This window comes from Hemitrygon akajei, chromosome 7, assembly GCF_048418815.1.
Source record: "Hemitrygon akajei chromosome 7, sHemAka1.3, whole genome shotgun sequence".
In the NCBI taxonomy this organism is placed as follows: domain Eukaryota; kingdom Metazoa; phylum Chordata; class Chondrichthyes; order Myliobatiformes; family Dasyatidae; genus Hemitrygon; species Hemitrygon akajei.
Genome location: NC_133130.1, coordinates 3,515,462 through 3,538,004, shown reverse-complemented (window position 1 = coordinate 3,538,004; position 22,543 = coordinate 3,515,462). Strand labels below are relative to the sequence as shown.

At 45.5% G+C, this 22,543-nt stretch overlaps 1 protein-coding gene across 1 annotated transcript in view; it reads left to right on the top strand.

Annotated features, from left to right (window-relative positions):
- Window positions 1-21,620, top strand: part of LOC140729913 (adenylate cyclase type 8-like) — a 177,415-nt gene extending 155,795 nt beyond the window's left edge. Inside the window, exons 8-9 of the mRNA XM_073050085.1 lie at window positions 5,896-6,090; window positions 21,516-21,620. Coding sequence (XP_072906186.1) covers window positions 5,896-6,090; window positions 21,516-21,620 — 300 coding nt within the window. The remainder of the gene's footprint in view (window positions 1-5,895; window positions 6,091-21,515) is intronic.
- Window positions 21,621-22,543: the final 923 nt, after the last annotated feature.

The following is a 22,543-nucleotide window of genomic DNA, read 5'->3' as shown; positions in this document are numbered from 1 at the left end:
ATTCGCACCTGAGCTTCAAGCTCATCCGCCTTATTTCTGACACTTTGTGCATTCAGATGTAGAATTTTTAGCCCATTTCTCCTCTCTGTTTAAATCGCTGCCTATTGTGCTTAACCCAGCTCCCCGAACTCCCATCGGGCTATAAGCCCCTTGAATTTTGTTTTCCTTCTTAAATTTACTTATTCTTTCTGCACATTTAACTCCATGTTCCGTCAGTCCATCCCTCTGTACATGTGTCCTCCTTATCACTTGTTCCGCCTCACCTTCCTCTACTACACACTTAATATTCCGGAACCGTGTAGTCCCCACCTGTCCTTTATTCTTCATCTCACTATCCTCTCTCACATTCTGGATCCCTGCCCCCTGCAAATTTAGTTTAAACCTCTCCGAGCAGCACTAGCAAACTTTCCTGCAAGAATGTTAGTACCGCTCCAGTTCAGGTGTAAACTGTCCCTTCAGAACAGATCCCACCTTCCCTGGAACAAAGCCCAATTATCTACAAACCTGAAGCCCTCCCTCCTGCACCATCCTCTCAGCCACGTATTAATCTGTATAATCTTTCTGTTCCTTGCCACACTCGCACGTGGCACAGGTAGCAATGCTGAGATTGTTACCCTGGAGGTCCTGCCCTTCAGGTTCGCGCCTATCTCCCTGAACTCACTACGCAGGACCCCCTCACTCATCCTACCCACGTCGTTGGTCCTTACATGGACCACAACATCTGGGTTCTTGCCCTCCCTCTCGAGAATAACCTGCACCCGATCTGAGATGTCCCGGACCCCGGCACCAGGGAGGAAACATACCATCCGAGACTCCCGATCTTCCCCACAAAATCTCCTATCTGCCCCCCTGACTATAGAATCCCCTATCACTACTGCTCTCTTCTCTTCCCTCCTCCCCTTCTTAGTCAAGGGTCCAACCTCAGTGCCAGAGACAGGACCACTGCAACTTGTTCCTGGTAGGTCATCCCCACCAACAGTACCCAAAACAGTAAACTTATTGTTGATGGGAATGGCCACAGGGGTGCTCTGCTCTCTCTATCTGCTCTCTCTGCCTCTCTTGACTGTCACCCATTTGCCTACCTCCTGTCTTTTCAGTGTGACTACCTCCCAATAACTCTTATCTATCTCTGCCTCTACCTCCCGAATGATCCGTAGTTCATCCAGCTCCTGCTCCAATTCCCTAACTCGGTCTGATAGGAGCTGCAGCTGGATGCACCTATTGCAGGTGTGGTCATCAGGGACAACTGTGTTGACCCTGACCTCCCACATACTGCATACGGAGCACACCACTGCTCTAACTGTCTCCCCCATTACCTGATCCCAGATTAGTCAGAATAAATGAAAAGAGCACCTACTGACCTTACCTTTTTACCTCAGCAAGCACGTACTCAGGCTCACTGATTTCCTCTCACCGAAGGCCCTTCGTGCCGAAGCCCGCTGAGCCAAAGCCCAGCACTCTGCTCCCGCGCACTCCGCTGCCCGGTCCTAAAAGTGGGCCTCTTTTTAAACTCCGCGCTCGCCGCTGACGTCACCCGCGCCTGTGCAGTTTTACCTTCCTCCTCAGGTACTGTCCAGGTAGTACACTTTACCAGGACAGTCCAGCCTTTCATCCCAATGATTGACCACTGGAGGGCAGTACCGACAGGGGAGGCCAGCCCCAACTGAGCATGGATGCCACGTTGCACCGTCTCTGTCTCCTCTCCCCTGCTGCAGCAGGTCAGCCCATGGCTTGAGGCTTAGTCCTTGCTACAACCAAGGCCACACGGCTTCCCCACCACCTGTGCGAGCAGCAAACAAGGGAAACAGGCCTGTGGCAAGTTACATTATCGATATTCAACAGGGTCTCGCAATCGCAAGGGAGATGCTCACGACAATCACTCATGCCACCTTCGTGCACTGCCTCCAATGTCTCTGAGTGGCAGGCAGCTCTTTCAAACCCAATTTGGCCTCACTGACAAACCAGAAAACATACAAATCAATTGTTTGGCCAGGCCCAAGAGCGAGCCACTGGGATGTCGTCTGAACAACCCTCCCCTCCCTTACTGGGCGCCCAGAAACCAGGAGCTAGGGGATAAAAAGCAGCCAGAAATTGAGGAGCAGCCCCCTCAGATACTCCAACAGGGGCTGCAGCCTTGCACACTCCATGTAGGCACTGTACACCAATTACACCCGTCCACAGAAAAGACAGGTGGACGGGGTATCAGCGAACCTGCTCAAGAATCTATTACATGGTACTGCCCTGTGCAATACCCTCCACCCTAGGTCCCCACTGTACATGTGAAAGACCCCTACATAGAGAGACTTCCACTGGGGCCTCCCTCACTGGGAGGGGTGACTGTCAAGGCATGTTCAGATGGTGGGCGAGGACAATGAAGTGAAAAGTGTGCAAACGCAGCCCATACAGGAACCGTCTGAGCGCATCACAGAACAGTACGGTGAGCATCTCCGTGAGGCGCTCGTGTTGCACGGGACTGGCTTCTGAAGGAGATTTCAGGTTTTGGGTTAAGCAAGCAGCTCCTGCACAGTACACTCCTGAGCCATCCCTGCACCCACCATGGTGAGGTGGGAAATGACAACCCTTGCCCCCTGCAGTGTGTCCTTCACACGCTCCTGCACTGTCCTGGTAAAACACACACAAAATGCTGCGGGAATTCAGCAGCATCTGTGGAAGTGAATAAGCAGTCGACATTTCAGACAACGCCCTTCATTAAAGCTCAAAGTAAATTTATTATCAAAGTACATAAGTATGTTACCATATAAAACACTAAGGTCTGTTTTCTTGTGGGCATACTCAGTGAATCCAGGAACCATATAGAATCAATGAAACTGCGCCCAACAGGATCGACAGACTCTCAATGTGCACAAGATGACAAACTGTGCAGATATAAAACAGAAAAAAAAACAATTTCGAGAACATGAGAGCAAAAGTCCTTGAAAGTCAGTCTATTGGTTGTGGGAACAGTTCAGTGATGGGGCAAGTGAAGTTATCCTCACTCGTTCAAGAGCTTGATGGCTGAGGGGTAAAATCTATGAACCCGGTTGTGAGAGTCCTAGGGCTCCCATACCACCTTCCCGATCGTAGCAGCAGGAAGAGAATAGGGTCTGGATGGTGGGGGTCCCTAACAATGGATGCAGCAGCATTCTGTAGACGTGCTGAATGCTGGGGAGGGCATTTCCTGTGATGGACTGGGCCGTATCCACTACTTTTTGTGGGATCACCAACATGAGAAGATCTGCAGATGCTGGAAATCCAAAGCAACACACACAAAATGCTGAACGATCTCAGCAGGCCAGGCAGCATCGCTATGGAAAAGAGTAAACAGTTGACATTTCAGCTGAGACCCTTCTTCAAGACTGGGAGAAGGGTCTGGACCTGAAATGTGAACTGTTCACTGTTTTCCATAGATGTTGCCTGTCCTGCTGAGTTCCTCTAGCATTTTGTCCGTGTTACCTTTTGATCAAGGGCATTGGTGTTTCCATACCAGGCTGTGATGCATCAGTCAATATACACTCCAGCACACATTATAGAAGTTTGTCAAAGTATTACATGCCTTGCCAAGGAAGGAAGTAGAGGTGCTGTTGTGCTTTCTTCATAATTGCACTTGAATGCTGGGCCCAGGACAGGTCCTCTGAAATGATAACTCTGAACAAGTTAAAGTTGCTGAGACTCTCCACCGTTGAATCCCCAGCGAGGGGTGGCTGCTGGACCTCTACTTTCCTCCTCCTCAAGTCAATGATCAGCTCTTTGGTCCTGCTGACATTTTAATCAAGACTGGACAGGAAGGGGGAAGATGCCAGAATAAAGAGGGAGGAGGAGGAGGACACGCTTGGAGGTGATAGATGAAGCCAGGTGGGTGGGGGAGGGTGGAATGATGTAAGAAGGAATCTGATAGGAGAGGAGGGTGGACCATGGGATCTAGGGAATGAGGAGGGGTACCAGTGGGAGGTGAGAGGTAAGAGGTCAGAGTGGGGAGTAGAAGAGAGAAGGGGGTGAGGAAAAAATGAATAGAAGTTGAAAAAAATCAAAGTTCATGCCATCAGGTTGGAGGCTACCTAAATGGAATATGAAGTGTTGCTCCGCCAACCTGAGAAAGGCCATTGACCAACATGTCTAAGAACTGCTGTTCTAACCATTCTGTTATCCCTCGGTACCTCTCCTTGCTGCTCCTGTGCTCCTTTGGAACCTGCTCCACCACTGTGTCTATGACAGAGGATCCCTCAGCCTAGGAACAGGCCAATCAGCCCATCTAGTCTGTGCCGAACTGTAATTCTGTCTAGTCTCATCAATCCACACCCAGATCATAGCTCTCTGTATTCCTCCCATCCATGTACCTATCCAAGCTTCTCTGAAATGTTGAAATTGAACCAACATCCAACACTTTTGCTGACAGCTCGTTCCACATTCTCACCACTGAGTGAAGAAATTCCCCCTCATGTTCCCCTTAAACATTCCACCTTTCATCGTTAACCCATGACCTCCAATTCTAGTCTCAGTCCACCTCAGTGGAATTCTTTGAGGACATAACATGCGCAGTGGATAGAGGGGAACAAATGAATGTTATTTACTTAGATTTCCACCAGGCTTTCGATGAAGAGCTGCATAAAAGACTTCCCCATAAGATAAGGATGTATAGAGTTGGGAGTGATGTATTAACATGCATGGAGAATTGGTTAACTAATAGAAAGCAGACAGTTGGGATACATGCATGTTACTCTGGTTGGCAATCAGTGGTGAGCGGTGTGCCACAGGGGTCGGTACTAGGCCCATAACTGTTCATGATATACTTTAATGAACTGGAAGAGGGGATCGAGGGTAGTGTATTGAATTTTGTTGATGATACTAATTTGGGACGAAGATACGGAGAGTCTGCAGAGATATATAGATAGGTTGAGTGAATGGACAAGGGTCTGGCAGATGGAGTACAATGTTGTTAAATGTGAGGTCATCCACTTAGGAAGGGAAAATGAAAGATCAGATAATTATTTAAATGGTAAAAAATTCCAGCACACTGCTGTGCAGAGGGATTTGGGAGTGCTTGTACATGAATCACAAAAGTTTGGTTTGCAGGTGCAGCAGCCTATCAAAGCAAATGGAATGTTGGCCTTCATTGCGAGAGGGATTGAATTCAAGAGCAGGGAGGTAATGCTGCAACTGTACAGGACACTGGTGAGGCCACACCTTGAGTGCTGTGTGCAGTTCTGGTCTCCTTACTTGAGGAAGGATATACTGGCTTTGGAGGTGGTGCAGAGGAGGTTCGCCAGGTTAATTCCAGAGATGAGGAGGTTAGACTATGAGGAGAGATTGAGTGGCCTGGGACTGTACTCACTGGAATTCAGAAGAATGAGAGGAGATCTTATAGAAACATAAAATTATGAAAGGGATAGATAAGCTAGAGGCAGAAAAGCTGTTTCCACTGGTAGGTGAGACTAGAACTAGGGGACGTAGCCTCAAGATTCAGAGGAGTAGTTTTAGGATGGAGATGAGGAGGAACTGCTTTTCCCAGAGAGTGGTGAATCTGTGGAATTCTCTGCCCAATGAAGCAGTAGAGGCTTCCTCAGTAAATATATTTAAGACAAGTTTGGATAGATTTTTACATAGTAGGGGAAGTAAGGGTTATGGGGAAAAGGTGGGTAGGTGGAGATGAGTCCATGGCCAGAGCAGCCATGATCTTATTGAATGGACGAACAAGCTCAATAAGTCAGATGGTCACTCCTGCTCCTATTTATTATGTTCTTAAAAAGCCTGCTTGTGTTTGTCTTATCTATACCCTCATAATGTTGTATACCTCTATCAAATCTCCCCTCATTTTGCCTGCGTTCCAGAGAATAAAATAGAGAGGAGTATTAAACTGAGAGTTCACAGGCGTTTTTACCTCTTGCATTATTCCCGCAGATCATGGCGGCCCTGATGAAGAAATGTAAGAGAAAGGTAGACAGATCTAAGGCTCAGCATCACAACTCTGCCAGATTTACTGAGGTGAACATGAGAGTTGAGAAAGCCATTCAGCTGCGTAGCAGTGACAGACTACGGGCAGCCTACATCAATGAGGTCACTCTGGCCTTCAAAGACCATGACATCGAAAAGAAGGTAGTGCAGCCTTGCTGCAGAATCTGGCAAATGTCCAGTGCTCCTGCCGCAACAAAAACCCATTTCATGGCATATGTGAGTGATGATAAACCTGGGTCTCTGTTGTGGACTGAGAGTGGGAAGGGGGCAGGGAGAGGGGAATCATGGTTGGGAAAGGGGGAAGGGGAGGGAGCAGGAAGCACCAGAGAGACATTCTGTAATGATCAGTAAACTGTTTGGAATCAAATGACCTTGCCTGGGTCTGCACCCACACCAGCACTGCCAACCCTGGCACTCCTCTGCCATCTGCCCCACACCCCTCCCATGGCACTTCACTCTCACCATTTCCAATATCCTTTTCTCTTGCCAGATTTACAAACTCACTCTCTGCTCCATGTTGACAAATACAGTACTGTGCAAAAGTCTCAGTCCTAGTTATATGTATGTGCCTAAGACTTTTGAACACTACTGTATATATAAAAATTAAATTTAATTAAGTTGTGCAAAAAAAGGGGAAGGTAATAACTGAGGTAGTGTCAGTGTCCATTTGAAAATCTGCCGGTGGAGGGGAAAAAGCTGTTCGTGAAACATTCAGTGTGTGATCTCAGGCTCCTATGCCTTCTCCTTGATGGTAGCCATGAGAAGAGGGCATGTCCTGAATGATGGGGGTCATTAATGATGGATGCTGTCTTTGAGCCATCACCTATTGAAGTGTCAATGCTGCAGAGGCTGGTGTCCATGATGGTGCTGGATGAATTTACAACTCTCTGCATCTTTTTCCGATCCTGTGCAGTGGACTCACCCCCCCACCCCATATCAGGCAGTGATGCAGCCAGTCAGAATGCTCTCCACAGTACATCTGTAGTGTCTGCATGAATCTGAAGCTGCACTCATTGTCACATGGACACTGAGTTCACAAGGACGAGTGGGAATTTTTCTGCTGTGTTTCTGGATTTGAACAGAGGTTTTAACTTTCAAGTTCAATATTTAACTGTTACATGCACACAGCTGCATTCCTCCAGAACCAAGGTGCAAAACTCAGAAGATACACCATAATCACACGGCGTATACAGTTATGATCCAGCATATATTCGCACTAGTCTGAGTAACATGGCCTGAAGATTGATAGGTTGTGCATGTTTATCTGAGACCATAAGACACAGGAGCAGAATTAGGCCATTCAGCCCATTGAGTCTGCTCCATCATTCCATCATGGCTGATCCCAGATCCCACTCAAACCCACACACCTGCCTTCTCACCATATCCTTTGATACCCTGACTAATCAGGAAACTATCATCTCGCACCTTAAATATTCTCATGGACTTGGACTCCACGCAGTCTGTGACAGAGTATTCCACAGACTTACTGTTCTCTGGCTAAGAAAATTCCTCCTTACCGCGGTTCTGAAAGGTTGCCCCTCAATTATGAAGCTGTGCCCTCTAGTTCTGGATGCCCCCACCATAGGAAACACCCTATCTAGTCCTTTCAACATTCGGTAGCTTTCAATGAGATCCTCCTCGCATTCTTAATTTCAGTGAGTACAGGCCCAAAGCTGCCAAATACTCCTCATATGTTAACCCCTTCATTCCTGGAAATATCCTCATAAGATAGTATAATGTTACTGACACGGTTATAATAAAACAAATATAAACAGCAGCAATAACAGATGAAAATTGGCCAATATGAGAGTATGTCTTTGAGTTGGCAGGAGGGGGAGACAGGGCATTCAGACATGTGTTCTGGCTGGCAGCAAGGTGTTAACAAGTCCAACGGCCTGGAGAAGGACAGTTATCCAGCCTGAGAGTTCTGATTCTTCTGCTGTTGTACCTGCTGCCTGACATCAAGAGATCACAAAGGTTCCTCCACAGTGGCTGCTAACCTGGGTTGGGTTGGCAGAGATGGTACCTCTGCCATTTTCAGTTATCTGTATCCGAAAGGGGCTGAAAGCAATGTGGATATGAGGGGACAACGGATACTGGAATAACTCAACAGTCAGGCAGCGTCCGTGGAGGAAAATGGAGAGTTGGTGTATAAGGTCTCTTCATCTGGACTGAAAGGTAGAGAGGTAAGAGCCAGTGTAATGAGCTGAGGGAAGGGCATTCAGCCCATCCGCCGTTCCATCATGGCTGATCCCATACACCTGCCCTTCTCACCATATCCTTTGATGCCCTGATCGATGATAGAACAGTCAACTTCAGCTTTGAATATACCCACAGACTTGGCCTCCACTGCAGTCTGTGGCAGAGCATTCCACAAATCCACTACTCTCTGACTAAAAAAAAATTCTAAATGGTCACCCCTCAATTTTGAGATGTGCCCTCTAGTTCTGGATAACCCCACCTTAGGAAACATCCTCTCCACATCCACCCTATCTAGTCCTTTCAACATGAGATCCCCGCGCATTCTTCTAAATTCCAGTGAGTACAGGCCCAAAGCTGCCAAATGCTCCTCATATGTTAACCCCTTCATTCACAAAATCATCCTCGCGAGCCTCCTCTGGACTCTCAGAATCAGGTTTATTATCACTGGCATGTGACGTGAAATTTGTTAACAGCAGCAGTTCAATGCAATACATAACATAGCAGAAGAAAAATATAAAATAATAAATAAATCAATTACAATAAATGTATATTGAATAGATTAAAAATGTGCAAAAAACAGAAATATTACATATTAAAAAAGTGAGGCAGTGTCCAAGGTTTCAATGTCTATTTAGGAATCGGATGGCAGAGGGGAAGAAGCTATTTCTGAATGGCTGAGTGTGTGCCTTCAGGCTTCTGTATCTCCTATCTGATGGTAACAGTGAGAAAAGGGCATGCCTTGGGTGTTGGTTGTCCTTAATAATGGACTCTGCCTTTCTGAGACACCTTTTCCTAAAGATGTCGGGTACTTTGTAGGCTAGTGCCCAAGATGGAGCTGACTAGATTTACAATCTTCTGCAGCTTCTTTCAGTCCTGTGCAGTAGTCCCTCCATACCAGACAGTGATGCAGCCTGTCAGAATGATCTCCACGGTACAACTATAGAAGTTTTTGAGCATATTTGTTGATATGCCAAATCGCTTTGAACACCTAATAAAGTATAGCTGCTGTCTTGCCTTCTTTATGACTACATCAATATGTTGGGACCAGGTTAGATCCTCAGATATCTTGACACCCAGGAACTTAAAACTGCTCACTATCTCCACTATTGATCACTCTGAGGATTGGTAGGTGATCCTTCGTTTTACCCTTCCTAAAGTCCATAATCAGCCCTTTCGTCTTACTGACGTTGAGTGCCAGGTTGTTGCTGCAGCATCAAACCACTAGTTGGCATATCTCACTCCTGTACACCCTCTCGTCACCATCTGAGATTCTACCAACAATGGTTGTATCGTCAGCAAATTTATGGATGGTATTTGAGCTGTGCCTAGCAACACAGTCAAGTCTATTCAGTGAGTACAGCAGTGGGCTAAGCACACATCGCTGAGGTGCACCAGTGTTGATCATCAGCGAGGAGGATATGTTATCACCAATCCTCACAGATTATGGTCTTCTGGTTAGGAAGTCGAGGACCCAATTGCAGAGGGAGGTACAGAGGCCCAGGTTCTGCAACTTCTCAATCAGGTTTGTGGGAATGATGGTATTAAATGCTGAGCTATAATCGATGAACAGTATCCTGACCTAAGTGTTTGTGTTGTTCCGGTGGTCTAAAGCCGTGTGGAGAGCCATTGAGATTGCGTCTTTCATTGACTTATTGTGGCAATGCCCAAAAATGATGACAATACTATAAGTGTGGCCAGACTAGTGTCTTTATAAAGCCTCAACATTATCTCCTTCCATTCCCCTTGAATTAAATGCCAACATTGCATTTGACTTCTTTACTACAGACTCAACCTGTGAATTAACCTTCAGGGAGCCTTGCACATGGAGTCCCAAGTCCATCTGAACCTCTGATGTTTGAACCTTTTCCCAATTTAGATAATAGTCCACGCTGTTTTTCCTTTTACCAAAATGTGCTGTACATTTATCATATATTTCCCAACACTGAATTCCATCTGCCACTTTTTTGCCCATTCTACCAATTTGTCTAAGTCCTGCTGTAATTGCATTGCTTCCTCAGCACTAACTACCCCTATCTTTGTATCATCCGCAAACTTTGTGACAAAGCCATCAATTCCATTATCTAAATCATTGACAATGTGAGAAGCAGTGGTCTCAATACTGACCCCAGAGGAACACCACTAGTCATTGGCAGCCAACCAGAAGAGGCCCCCTTTATTCCCATTCACTGCCTCCTGGCTGTCAGCCATTCTGCAATCCATGCTAGTATCTTTCCTGTAACACCATAGGAATTTCTGTTGTTAAGCAGCCTCAGGTGTAGCACCTTATCAAATGCCTTCTGAAAATCTAAGTTACTGCTATCCACTGCGTCTCCTTTGTCCACCTTTCTTGTTACTTCCTTGAAGGACTAACAGATTTGTCAGGCAAGATTTCCCTTGACAGAAACCATGCTGACTTTGATTTATTTTATCATTAGTCTCCAAATTCCCTGAAACCTCACCCTTAATAATAGACTCCAACTCTTTACCCAACCATTGAGGTTGGGCTAACTGGCCTATAACTTCTTTTGCCTTCCTCCCTTCTTAAAGAGTGGAGTGACATTTGCAATCTTCCTGTCTTCCGGGACCATGCCAGAATCAAGTTTCTGATCTGACTAATGCATCTGTTATCTCTTCAGCAACCTCTTTCAAGACTTTGGGATGTCGTCCATCTGGCCCAGGTGACTTATCCACCTCAAGACCTTTGAGTTTGCCTTGCACTTTTTCCTTTGTAATAGCAATGGCCCTGACACTCACAGACCTCTGGCACACTGCTAGTGTCTTCACAATGAAGACTGATGCAAAGTACCCATTAATTTCATCGCCATTTCTTTGTCTTCCATTACTACCTTACCAACTATCCTTCTTGAATAGGAGAGTAAAATTTTGCAATTTTCCAGTTTTCTTGAAAGATCATTACTAATGTCTCCACAATATCTCCACTAACCCTTTTCAGAATCCTGAGTTGTACACCATCTGGTCTAGATGACTTAACTACTTTCAGACCTTTGTTTCCCAAGAACCTTCTTCTAGTAATGGTGACTTCACACACTTCATAACCTCAAGACCTGGAACTTCCACTATACTGCTCGTGAGTTCCATAATGAAGACTGATGCAAAATATTTATTCATTTCCTTGTCCCCCATTACTATCTCTCCAGCATTATTTTCCAGCTGTCCGATATCCACTCTTGCCTCTCTTTCACACTTTATGTATCTGAAGAAACTTTTGGTATCCTCTTTAATATTATTGGCTAGCTTACTTTTGTATTCCGTCTTTACCTTCTTAATGACTTTTTCAGTTGTTCATTTTTAAAAGCTTCCCAAAGCTCTAACTTTCCACCAGCTTTTGCTTTATTGTAGAAACATAGAAATTCTACAGCACAATACAGGCCCTACGGCCCATCTGTCCAGGAGTCTCTGAAACGACCCTATTATTATTTCTGCCTCCACCACCGTCACCGGCAGCCCGTTCCACACAATCACCAGAACTTCAGAATACTTGATGGTTGAATGGGCTCAGGCACAAGCTGCTCTGAACAGCCAGCTCATGGGCATTCTAGAAATTCCCCCTCCTGGAATACAGCACCAACCTGATTTTCTCAATCTAATATCGAAATCCTCAATTGCTTTTGTAACTTTGCCCTTTTGGTATGTATTTTCTATTTCCTTTTGCAATTTGTAGGCCACATCTGTACTACTGTTTGAGAGTCTGTATAGAACTCCCATCAGGGTGTTTTTACACTTCAAGTTTCTTAGGACTATCCACAATGATTCTGCACCTTCTGAGCCTATTTTTCTTCTTTCTAAAGATTTGATTTCATTTTTTTTTTACCCAACAGAGCAATGCTGCTCCCTCTGCCTTCCTGCCTGTCCTTTCAATACAATGTGTATCCTTGGACATTAAAGGGGGGGGGGGGAACTAAATATATCAGGGATGGGGTAAGAAGGGGAGAAGGGGCATTAACAAAAGTTAGAGAAGTCAATGTTCATGCCATCAGGTTGGAGGCTACCCAGCCGGTATATATCTGTAATAGTGCAACAAGATCATCTACCTCATTTCCTATACTCCGTGCATTGAGATACAACACTTTGTGTACTGTATTTGCTACCCTTTTTGATTCTGCATCCCTAATGCAGTGATACTCACCCTGCTGGTTACAATTTTGTCCCATTACCTGCCTGCCCTTCCTGACAGTCTGACTGCCGGCTATCTTTGCTTTTTTACCATCCGTCGTATCCTGAGTCCCTTCACTCCAGTTCTCACTCCCCCTGCCAAATTAGTTTAAACCCTCCCCAACAGCTCTAACAAACCTGCCCACGAGAATATTGGTCCCCCTTGGATTCATGTGCAACTTGCCCCTTTTGTACAGGACATACCTCCCCCAGAAGAGATCCTATTGCCTTTTTTTAGAACATAGAAAACCTACAGCACAATACAGGTCCTTCGGCCAACAATGCTGTGCTGAACATGTACGTACTTTAGAAATTATCTAGGGTTACCCATAGCCCTCTATTTTTCTGAGCTCCATGTACCTGTCCAGCATTCTCTTAAAAGACCCTATTGTAGCCGCCTCCACCACCATTGCCAGCAGCCCATTCCACACACTCACCACTCTCTGCATAAAAAACTTACCCCTGACATCTCCTCTGTATCTACTCCCAAGCACATTGAAACTGTGCCCTCTCCTGTTAGCCATTTCAGCCCTGGGAGAAAGCCTCTGGGTATCCACATGATCAATGCCTCTCATCATCTTACACACCTCTATCAGGTCACCTCTCATCCTCTGTCGCTCCAAGGAGAAAAGGCTGAGTTCATCTAAATCATTAATGATGTTGAGGGCATCACTGAATTGTGGCTGAAAGAAGATTATAGCTGCGTGCTTAATGCATGGAGCATAAGAAATAAGTTGGATGATCTTGTTGCGCTATTACAGATTGCCAAGTATGATGTTGTGGCCATCACTGAATCGGGGCTGAAGGATGGTTGTAGTTGGGAGCTGAATGTCCAAGGTTACACGTTGTATCGGAGGGATAGGAAGGTAGGCAGAGGGGGTGGTGTGGCTCTGCAGGTAAAGAACGGCATCAAATCAGTAGAAAGATGTGACATAGGATCGGAAGATGTTGAATCCTTGTGGGGTGAGTTAAGAAACTGCAAGGGTTAAAGGACCCTGATAGCCTCCCAACAATTATTGGTAGGTGGACCACAGATTACAACAGGGAATAGAAAAGGCATGTCAAAAGTCATATGGTGCATTGGACTTCAATAACCGTGGGATTCAGATTAAGAGCCAAGAGGTAATGTTACAGCTATGTAGGACCCTAGTCAGACCCCACTTGGAGTACTGTGCTCGGTTCTAATCACCTCACTACTGGGAGGATGTGGAAACTACAGAAAGGGTGTAGAGGAGATTTACAAGGATGTTGCCTGGATTGGGGAGCTACAAGAGGAGAGGCTGTACTTGATCTGGTATTGGGAAATGAACCTGATCAGGTGTCAGATCTCTCAGTGGGAGAGCATTTCGGAGATAGTGATCACAATTCTATCTCCTTTACCATAGCATTGGAGAGGGATAGGAACAGAAAAGTTAGGAAAGCGTTTATTGGAGTAAGGGGAAATATGAGGCTAACAGGCAAGAACTTGGAAGCATAAATTGGGAACAGATGTTCTCAGGGAAATGTATGGAGGAAATGTGGCAAATGTTCAGGGGATATTTGCGTGGAGTTCTGCATAGCTACATTCCAATGAGACAGAAAGATGGTAAGCAACAAGATCTATGGTGTACAAAGGCTGTTGTAAATCTAGTCAGAAGAAAAGAAGAGCTTACAAAAGGTTCAAAAAGCTAGGTAATGATAGGAATCTAGAAGATTATAAGGCTAGCAGGAGGGAGCTTAAGAATGAAATTTGGAGAGCCAGAAGGGGCCATGAGAAGGCCTTGGTGGACAGGATTATGGAAAACCTCAAGGCATTCTACAAGTATGTGAAGAGCAAGAGGATAAGATGTGAGAGAATAGGACTAGTCAAGTGTGACAATGGAAAAGTGTGTATGGAACCGGAGGAGATAGCAGAGGTACTTAATGAGTACTTTGCTTCAGTATTCACTACGGAAAAGGATCTTGGCGATTGTAGGGATGACTTGCAGTGGACTGAAAAACTTGAGCATGTAGATATTAAGAAAGAGGATGTGTTGGAACTTTAGGAAAGCGTCAACTTGGACAAGTCACTGGGAGTGGACGAGATGTACCCCAGGCTACTGTGGGAGGTGAGAGAGAAGATTGATGAGCCTCTGGCGATGATCTTTGCATCATCAATGGGGACAGGAGACCTTCCCGAGGATTGGAGGGTTGGGGATGTTGTTTCATTATTCAAGAAAGAGAGTAGAGATAGCCCAGGAAATTATAAACCAGTGAGTCTTACTTCAGTGGTTGTTAAGTTGATGGAGAAGATCCTGAGAGGCAGGGTTTATGAACATTTGGAGAGGCATAATATGATTAGGAATAGTCAGCATGGCTTTGTAAAAGGCAGGTCATGCCTTTTGAACCTGAATGAATTTTTTGAGGATGTGTCTAAACACATTGATGAAGGTAGAGCAGTAGATGTAGTGTATATAGATTTCAGCAAGGCATTTGACCAGGTACCCCATGCAAGACTTATTGAGAAAGTAAGGAGGCATGGGATTTAAGGGGACATTGCTTTGTGGATCCAAATCTGGGTTGCCCACAGAAGGCAAAGAGTGGTTGTAAACGGGTCATATTCTGCATGGAGGCTGGTAACCAGTGGTGTGCCTCAGGGATCTGTTCTGGGTGAACTCGGCCTTTTTTCCTTGGAGTGCGATTTTTATACATGACCTGGATGAGGAATTGGAGGGATGGGTTAGTAAATTTGCTGATGACACAAAGGTTGGAAGTGTTGTGGATAGTGTGGAGGGCTGTCAAAGGTTACAGCGGGACATTGATAGGATGCAAAACTGGGCTGAGAAGTGGCAGATGGCATTCAACCCAGATAAGTGTGAGGTGGTTTATTTTGGTAGGCCAAATATGATGACAGAATATAGTATTAATGGTAAGACTCCTGGTAGCATGGAGGATCAGAGGGATCTTGGAGTCCGATTCCATAAGGCATATGGTGCATTGGCCTTCATCAATCATGGGATTGAGTTTAGGAACTGAGAGGCAATGTTGCAGCTATATATGACCCTGGTCAGACACCACTTGGAGTACTGTGCTCAGTTCTGGTTGCCTCACTACAAGAAGAATGTGGAAACCGTAGAAAAGGTGCAGAGGATATTCACGAGAATGGTGCCTGGATTGGGGAGCATGTCTTATGAAAGTAGGTTGGGTGAACTTGGCCTTTTTTTCTTGGAGTGACAGAGGATAAGAGGTGACATGATAGAGGTGTACAAGATGATGAGAAGCATTGATTGTGTGGATAGTCAGAGGCTTTTTCCCAGGGCTGAAATGGCTAACATGAGAGGGCACAGTTTTAAGGTGCTTGGAAGTAGGTACAGAGGAGATGTCAGGGGTAAATTTTTTACACGGGGAGTTACCAACCTTTTTTGCACCACGGACCGGTTTAATATTGACAATATTCTTGCGGGCTGGCCGATGGGGGGGGTGGGGAGGTGGGGGGTGGTTGAGGTGTTAATCACAACTAGAATATCAGTGATAAGTCAACTATAAGTCATTTATAAGTGGCTAATACACTCAATTTCGTTTCTAAAAGGGTTTATCTAATGAATTTAATATTAAACACACAGCGCATATTTTCCTTGCATGAATATAGTGATCAGTGGAGGTGGAAACAATAGGGTCTTTTAAGAGTCTCCTGGACAGGTACATGGAGCTTAGAAAAATAGAGGGCTATGGATAACCCTAGATAATTTCTCGGGTAGGGACATGTTGGGCACAGCTTTGCGGGCTGAAGGGCCTGTATTGTGCTGTAGGTTTTCTATGTTTCTGTTTCTATGAGAAGGTAACAAGGTGGGGGGGGGAGGGGAGGAAGAAATATAAGGTGGTAGGTGAGAGGTGAAACCGGGGGGGGGGGGCAGAGTGATGAAGTAAATAGCTGGGAAGTTGATTGGTGAAAGCAGTAAAGGGCTGGTGAAGTAGGAATCCGATAGGAGAGGGTAGAAGACCATGGAAGAAAGGAAAAGAGTGGAGCACGAGAGAGAGGTGAATGGGCAGATGAAGGAGATAAAGTGAGAGAAGGAAACAGGAATGGGGAATGGTGAAGTGGGGGAATTACCATATGTTTGAGAAATTGACATTCATGCCATCAAGTTGGAGGCTAACCAGGCATTGCTCCTCCAACCTGAGTGTGGCCTCATCACGGCAGTAGAGGAGGCCATGGACTGACATGTCAGAGTGGGAAGTAGAACTGAAATGGGTAGCCACCAGGAGGTGCCGCTTTTTCTAGTGGTAGGTGCTCGGCAAAGTGCTCTCTCAATCTGCGTCGGGTCTCATCGACATACAGGAGACCACACCAGGAGCACTGGATACAGTAGTTGACCCCAACAGACTCTCAAGTGAAGTGTCACCTTACCTGGAAAGACTCTTTGGGGCCCTGTATGTTAGTGAGCATGGAGGTATTGGAGAGGGAAAGATGTGCTTGGTGGTGGGATCCCGTTAGAGATGGTGGAAGTTAAAGAGAATTATATGCTGGATTTGGAGGCTAGTGGGGTGGTAGGTGAGGGCGAGAGAAACCCTATTCCTTTTGGGGTGATGGAGGATGGGGTGAGGGCAGATGTACACAAAATGGAAGAGATACGGGTGAGGGCAGGTTGATGGTGGAGGAAGGAAAGCCTCTTACTTTGAAAAAGGAGGACATCTCATTACTTCTGGAATGAAAAGCTTCATCCTGGGAACAGATGCAGCAGAGATGGAGGAACTGGGAGAAGGAGATGGCATTTTTACAGGTGACGGGGTGGGAAGAGGTATAGTCCAAGTAGCTGTGGGAACCATTGTGTTTATAAAAGATATCACTATCAGTGTTGTCTTCCTTCCTCTATCATCAACACTACCCTCACCAACATCTCTTCCCTCCTACGCACTTTCTGCTTTCCACAGGGATCGCTCCCTATACGATTCTCTGGTCTATTCGTCCTTCCTGGTACTTATCCTTACAAGCAGAACAAGTGCCATGCCCACTACCCCAAACAATCCGGGCGTCACTTCCCCTGTTGGGGTCATCTACTGTATCCGGTGCTCTTGGTGTGGCCTCCTGTATATCGGTGATGCCCGACGTAGATTTGGAGACCGCTTTGCCGAGCCCCTATTCTTCATCTGCCAGAGAAAGCGGGATACCCCAGTGGCCACCATTTTAATTTCACTTCCCATTCCCATTTCAATATGCCAGTCCGTGGCCTCCTCTACCGCCTTGATGTGGGTACACAGGTTGGAGGAGCAACACCTTATTCTTCTGTCTGGTTAGCTTCCAACCTGATAGCATGGGCATCATTTTCTCAAACCGGGTAATTGCCACCCACCCTTCACTATTCCCCCATTCCCGTATCCTCTCTCACTTTATCTCCTTACCTGCCCATCACCTCACTCTGGTGCTCCCCCACTTCCCATGCTCTTCCACTCTCTCCAGTCAGATTCTCCCTTCTCCAGTCCTGTATCTCTTTCACCAATCAACTTCCAGCACTTTACTTCACTCCTACCTTACCTCCCCGTTTCATCTGTCACTTAACCACCTTGTACATCTTCCATCACCTTCCTTCTCTGCCTCTCCCTGTCACCTTCCTCCTCTGCCCCTCCCCATCACCTTCCTCCTCTGTCCCTCTGCCCTGCCTTGTCACCTTCCTCCTCTGTCCCTCTGCAAGTCCCTCACCGTCACCTTCCTCCTCTGCCTTCTCATCTTTTTGGGTGTCAGTCTGAAACATTGACTGCTTACTCTTTCCCATAGATGCTGAGTCTGATGTGTGTTTCTTGGATTTACAGAGCCTGCTGGTTTTCTCGTGTTTATATAGGGCAGGTTGAGATCAAGACAGAGATGATAAGATAGATAGATACTTTATTCATCCCCATGGGGAAATTCAACATTTTTTCCAATGTCCCATACACTTGTTGTAGCAAAACTAATTACATACAATACTTAACTCAGTAAAAATATGATATGCATCTAAATCACTCTCTCAAAAAGCATTAATAATAGCTTTTAAAAAGTTCTTAAGTAGTTTACTTAAATACATTAAATACAATCAACCCCGGCACTTTAACATATCTTACTCCTGGCGGTTGAATTGTAAAGCCTAATGGCATTGGGGAGTATTGACCTCTTCATCCTGTCTGAGGAGCATTGCATCGATAGCAACCTGTCGCTGAAACTGCTTCTCTGTCTCTGGATGGTGCTATGTAGAGGATGTTCAGGGTTTTCCATAATTGACCGTAGCCTACTCAGCGCCCTTCGCTCAGCTACCGATGTTATACTCTCCAGTACTTTGCCCACGACAGAGCCCGCCTTCCTTACCAGCTTATTAAGACGTGAGGCGTCCCTCTTCTTAATGCTGCCTCCCCAACACGCCACCACAAAGAAGAGGGCGCTCTCCACAACTGACCTATAGAACATCTTCAGCATCTCACTACAGACATTGAATGACGCCAACCTTCTAAGGAAGTACAGTCGACTCTGTGCCTTCCTGCACAAGGCATCTGTGTTGGCAGTCCAGTCTAGCTTCTCGTCTAACTGTACTCCCAGATACTTGTAGGTCTTAACCTGCTCCACACATTCTCCATTAATGATCACTGGCTCCATATGAGGCCTAGATCTCCTAAAGTCCACCACCATCTCCTTGGTCTTGGTGATATTGAGACGCAGGTAGTTTGAGTTGCACCATATCACAAAGTCCTGTATCAGTTTCCTATACTCCTCCTCCTGTCCATTCCTGACACACCCCACTATGGCCGTGTCATCAGCGAACTTCTGCACATGGCAGGACTCCGAGTTATATTGAAAGTCTGATGTGTACAGGGTGAACAGGACCGGAGAGAGCACGGTCCCCTGCGGCGCTCCTGTGCTGCTGACCACCGTGTCAGACCTACAGTCTCCCAACCGCACATACTGAGGTCTATCTGTCAAGTAGTCCACTATCCAATCCACCATGTGAGAGTCTACTCCCATCTCCGTTAGTTTGTGCCTTAAGATCTTGGGCTGGATGGTGTTAAAGGTACTAGAGAAGTCCAGGAATGTAATCCTGTGTCTTAAAGAGAATTCAAGTGGATGTCTCCAGGGCCTGTTGGAATCAATGTCAGGGTATTGTGAAAGGTGAGGGAGGAGATTTTTGGGCCCTTTACAAAGATCTTTGTATCCCCTCTGTGAGGTCCCAGAGGACTAGAGAGCAGACAATGTCATTCATATGTTTAAGAAGGCCTTCTTATTCTGACAGCTTTCCCCTTCCTTCCCAGTCCTAATGAAGGGTCTTGACCCAAACGTTACCTATTCATTCCTCTCCAGAGATGACCTGCCGAGTTCCTCCAGTGTTTTGTATCCATTGCTGTGCATTTCAATCATCTGTCAAATTGTTGTTTTTTATAATGCACTAAATGACAGGCTGATGTGCCTCACATCAGTGCTAGGGAAACTATTGGACAAGATTTTTCGGGGTAAGACTTGCTCACATGTGGAAAAGCATGGTCTAATTAGAGACAGTCCTCATGGCTTAGTGTAAGACCAGTGAGAAAACTTACTGATGACAATAGGGTCGTGGATGTTGTCAATGCTGTTCACAGTATGCCAGTGTTTCTTGGTGCATCGTCTTAACTGATTTACTGTGTCTACTTTTATATGGATGATAGAAAAATAAAGGGACATGTAGGAGGGAAGGGTTAGATTGATGTTGGAGTGGATTAAAAGATCTGCACAACATTGTGATCTGAAGAGTCTGAACTGTACTATACTGTTCTGTGTTCTATGGTTGAGCACCATGGATTCCAGTTAACTGGGACAAATCGCGTCAGTACATTCTGGCCCAATTAAGCAGTTGTTTCAATTAGTCAAAGTTTCAAGGGAGTAGTTAAAAAGCTATAACAAAGATAAAATGCGTAACAAATTCTGCATTTACAGTCCTGTGCAAAAGCCTTAGGTACATATATATAACTAACATGCCTAAGACTTTTGCACAGGACTATTTTTGTCAACGTGGAGCAGAGAGCAAGTTTGTAAATCTGGTGGGAGCAAATAATGCTAGGAATGGTAGGGTGGAGCGCCACAGGAGGAGTGTGGGACAAGTGGCAGAGGAGGGGTGGCACAGGAGCAGACACACCCAGCCCTGAGACACCAGGCAAGGTCATTTGATTCTAAAGAATTGGTTTATTGATCATTACAAAATGTCTATCTGGTGCTTCCCACTTCCTCCCCTCTTTCTTCCCCTTTTACCAAACAAGATTCCCCACTTCCCACTCTCAGTTCACAATAGAGACCCATGTCAGAAGTAGGTTTATTATCACTCACATGTGTCATGAAACTTTTTTTTTGCGGCAGCATACAGTGTAACACTTAAAATTACTACAGTACTATGCAAAAGTCTTAAGCACCCTAACTATATTATTATGCTTAAGACTTTTGCACAATACTGTAAATGAAATACAAAACAAATTATAACACTATGAATATTTCTACAGGACTATAAAATTGTGTATTAGTTCCTAATAACTATTGATAGATGAATTAATCCAGTGTACCCTGCTGCATTCTTTTGATTGACTGTAAATGAACAAAATCAGTGCAGACACCTAGTGTAGATAATAGACTGCCTTCATACAATGCTATTGATGACTGCATCATCCAAATCTTCATTTTCACTGTAACATTCAAGATGATGGTTGATACCTTCAAATTCTATGTACGGTAGTTTCTAACTTGTTGAAGTAGTGAAATAGTTTCATTTCACTCTGACCATATCTGGCATCTTTGGCCTGAATGCTTGAAACTGCAGTGAGCAGAAGAGTTCAAAATTGTCTTGCTGTTTTTTTCTTGCTAACCATCAGTGACAAAAATCACTGCATTTTGAATATAAACTCATGCAGTTGATACTGTTTAAACACTGTTTGCTCTAAATATGGTGTCTAAAGTGCAAGCGTCTGATGCTATTAAAAACTGTTCAGCAAGTCAGTGTCCCAAATAAATGAAGGGAGTCGCAGCTATTTTCTCAATTAGTTTTTGCTCTTTGAGAGTTGCTCAAAGTAAGTGGCTGCCCCAATTAACTGGAATGCACTGTATTTTCTGGGTAGTTTCCAGAATTGGTGTGCAGAAAGGGGGCGGGCGGGGGTAGTGAAGTAGTGGTCTGAAGTGTTCAGAGAGCTCCTGACCTGTCAATCCGAATCACTGCTGCCCTGCGTATTCACTGGCCTCTCTTTCCCACACACAGTATCGCAGGATTCGAGATGATGTGTTCACCTCCAGCATGGCCTGTACCCTCCTCATGCTGCTGTTCACCATTGCCGTACAGATGTTGTTTACAGTGCCCGAGTGAGTATCAGAGGCACACACAGGCCTATCCAGACGCATCCCATGGGACAGACAGGCAGCAAATAAAGAACTGTGGTGGGGTGTGCCTGTGCGGGGGGGAGGGATGGCATGGTAAGGAGAGGAAAGTTATACTGGTATGGGGAGGGAGGAAGGAAAGTCCATTATACCATAAGATACGGAAGCAGAATTAGGCCATTTGGCCCATCGAATCTGCTTTACCATTTCATCATGCTGATCCAATTTTCCTCTCATCCCCAATCTCCTGCCTCCCCCCCCCCATATCCCTTCATGCCCTGACCAATCAGGAATCTATCACTTCTTCCTTAAATATACATAAAGACTTAGACTCCACAGCTCCTCTAGCAATGAATTCCACAAATTGGCCACTGTTCGGCTAAAGACATTCCTCCTCATCTCTGTTCTGAATTGATATCCCTCTATTCTGAGGCTGTGTCCTTTAACCTTAGACTCTCCCACCAGAAGAAACATCTTCTCCAAATCCATTCTGTCAAGGTCTTTCACCATTTGATAGCTTTCAAGAAACATAGAAACATAGAAGATAGGTGCAGGAGTAGGCCATTTGCCCCTTCGAGCCTGCACCACCATTCAGTATGATCATGGCTGATCATCCAACTCAGAACCCTGTATCTGCTTTCTCTCCATACCCCCGATCCCTTTAGCCACAAGGGCCATATCTAACTTCCTCTTAAATATAGCCAATGAACCAGCCTCAACTGTTTCCTGTGGCAGAGAATTCCACAGATTCACCACTCTCTGTGTGAAGAAGTTTTTCCTCATCTCGGTCCTAAAAGGCTTCCCCTTTATCCTTAAACTGTGACCCCTCATTCTGGACTTCCCCAACATCAGAAACAATCTTCCTGCATCTAGCCTGTCCAATCACCTTAGAATTTTACACGTTTCAATAAG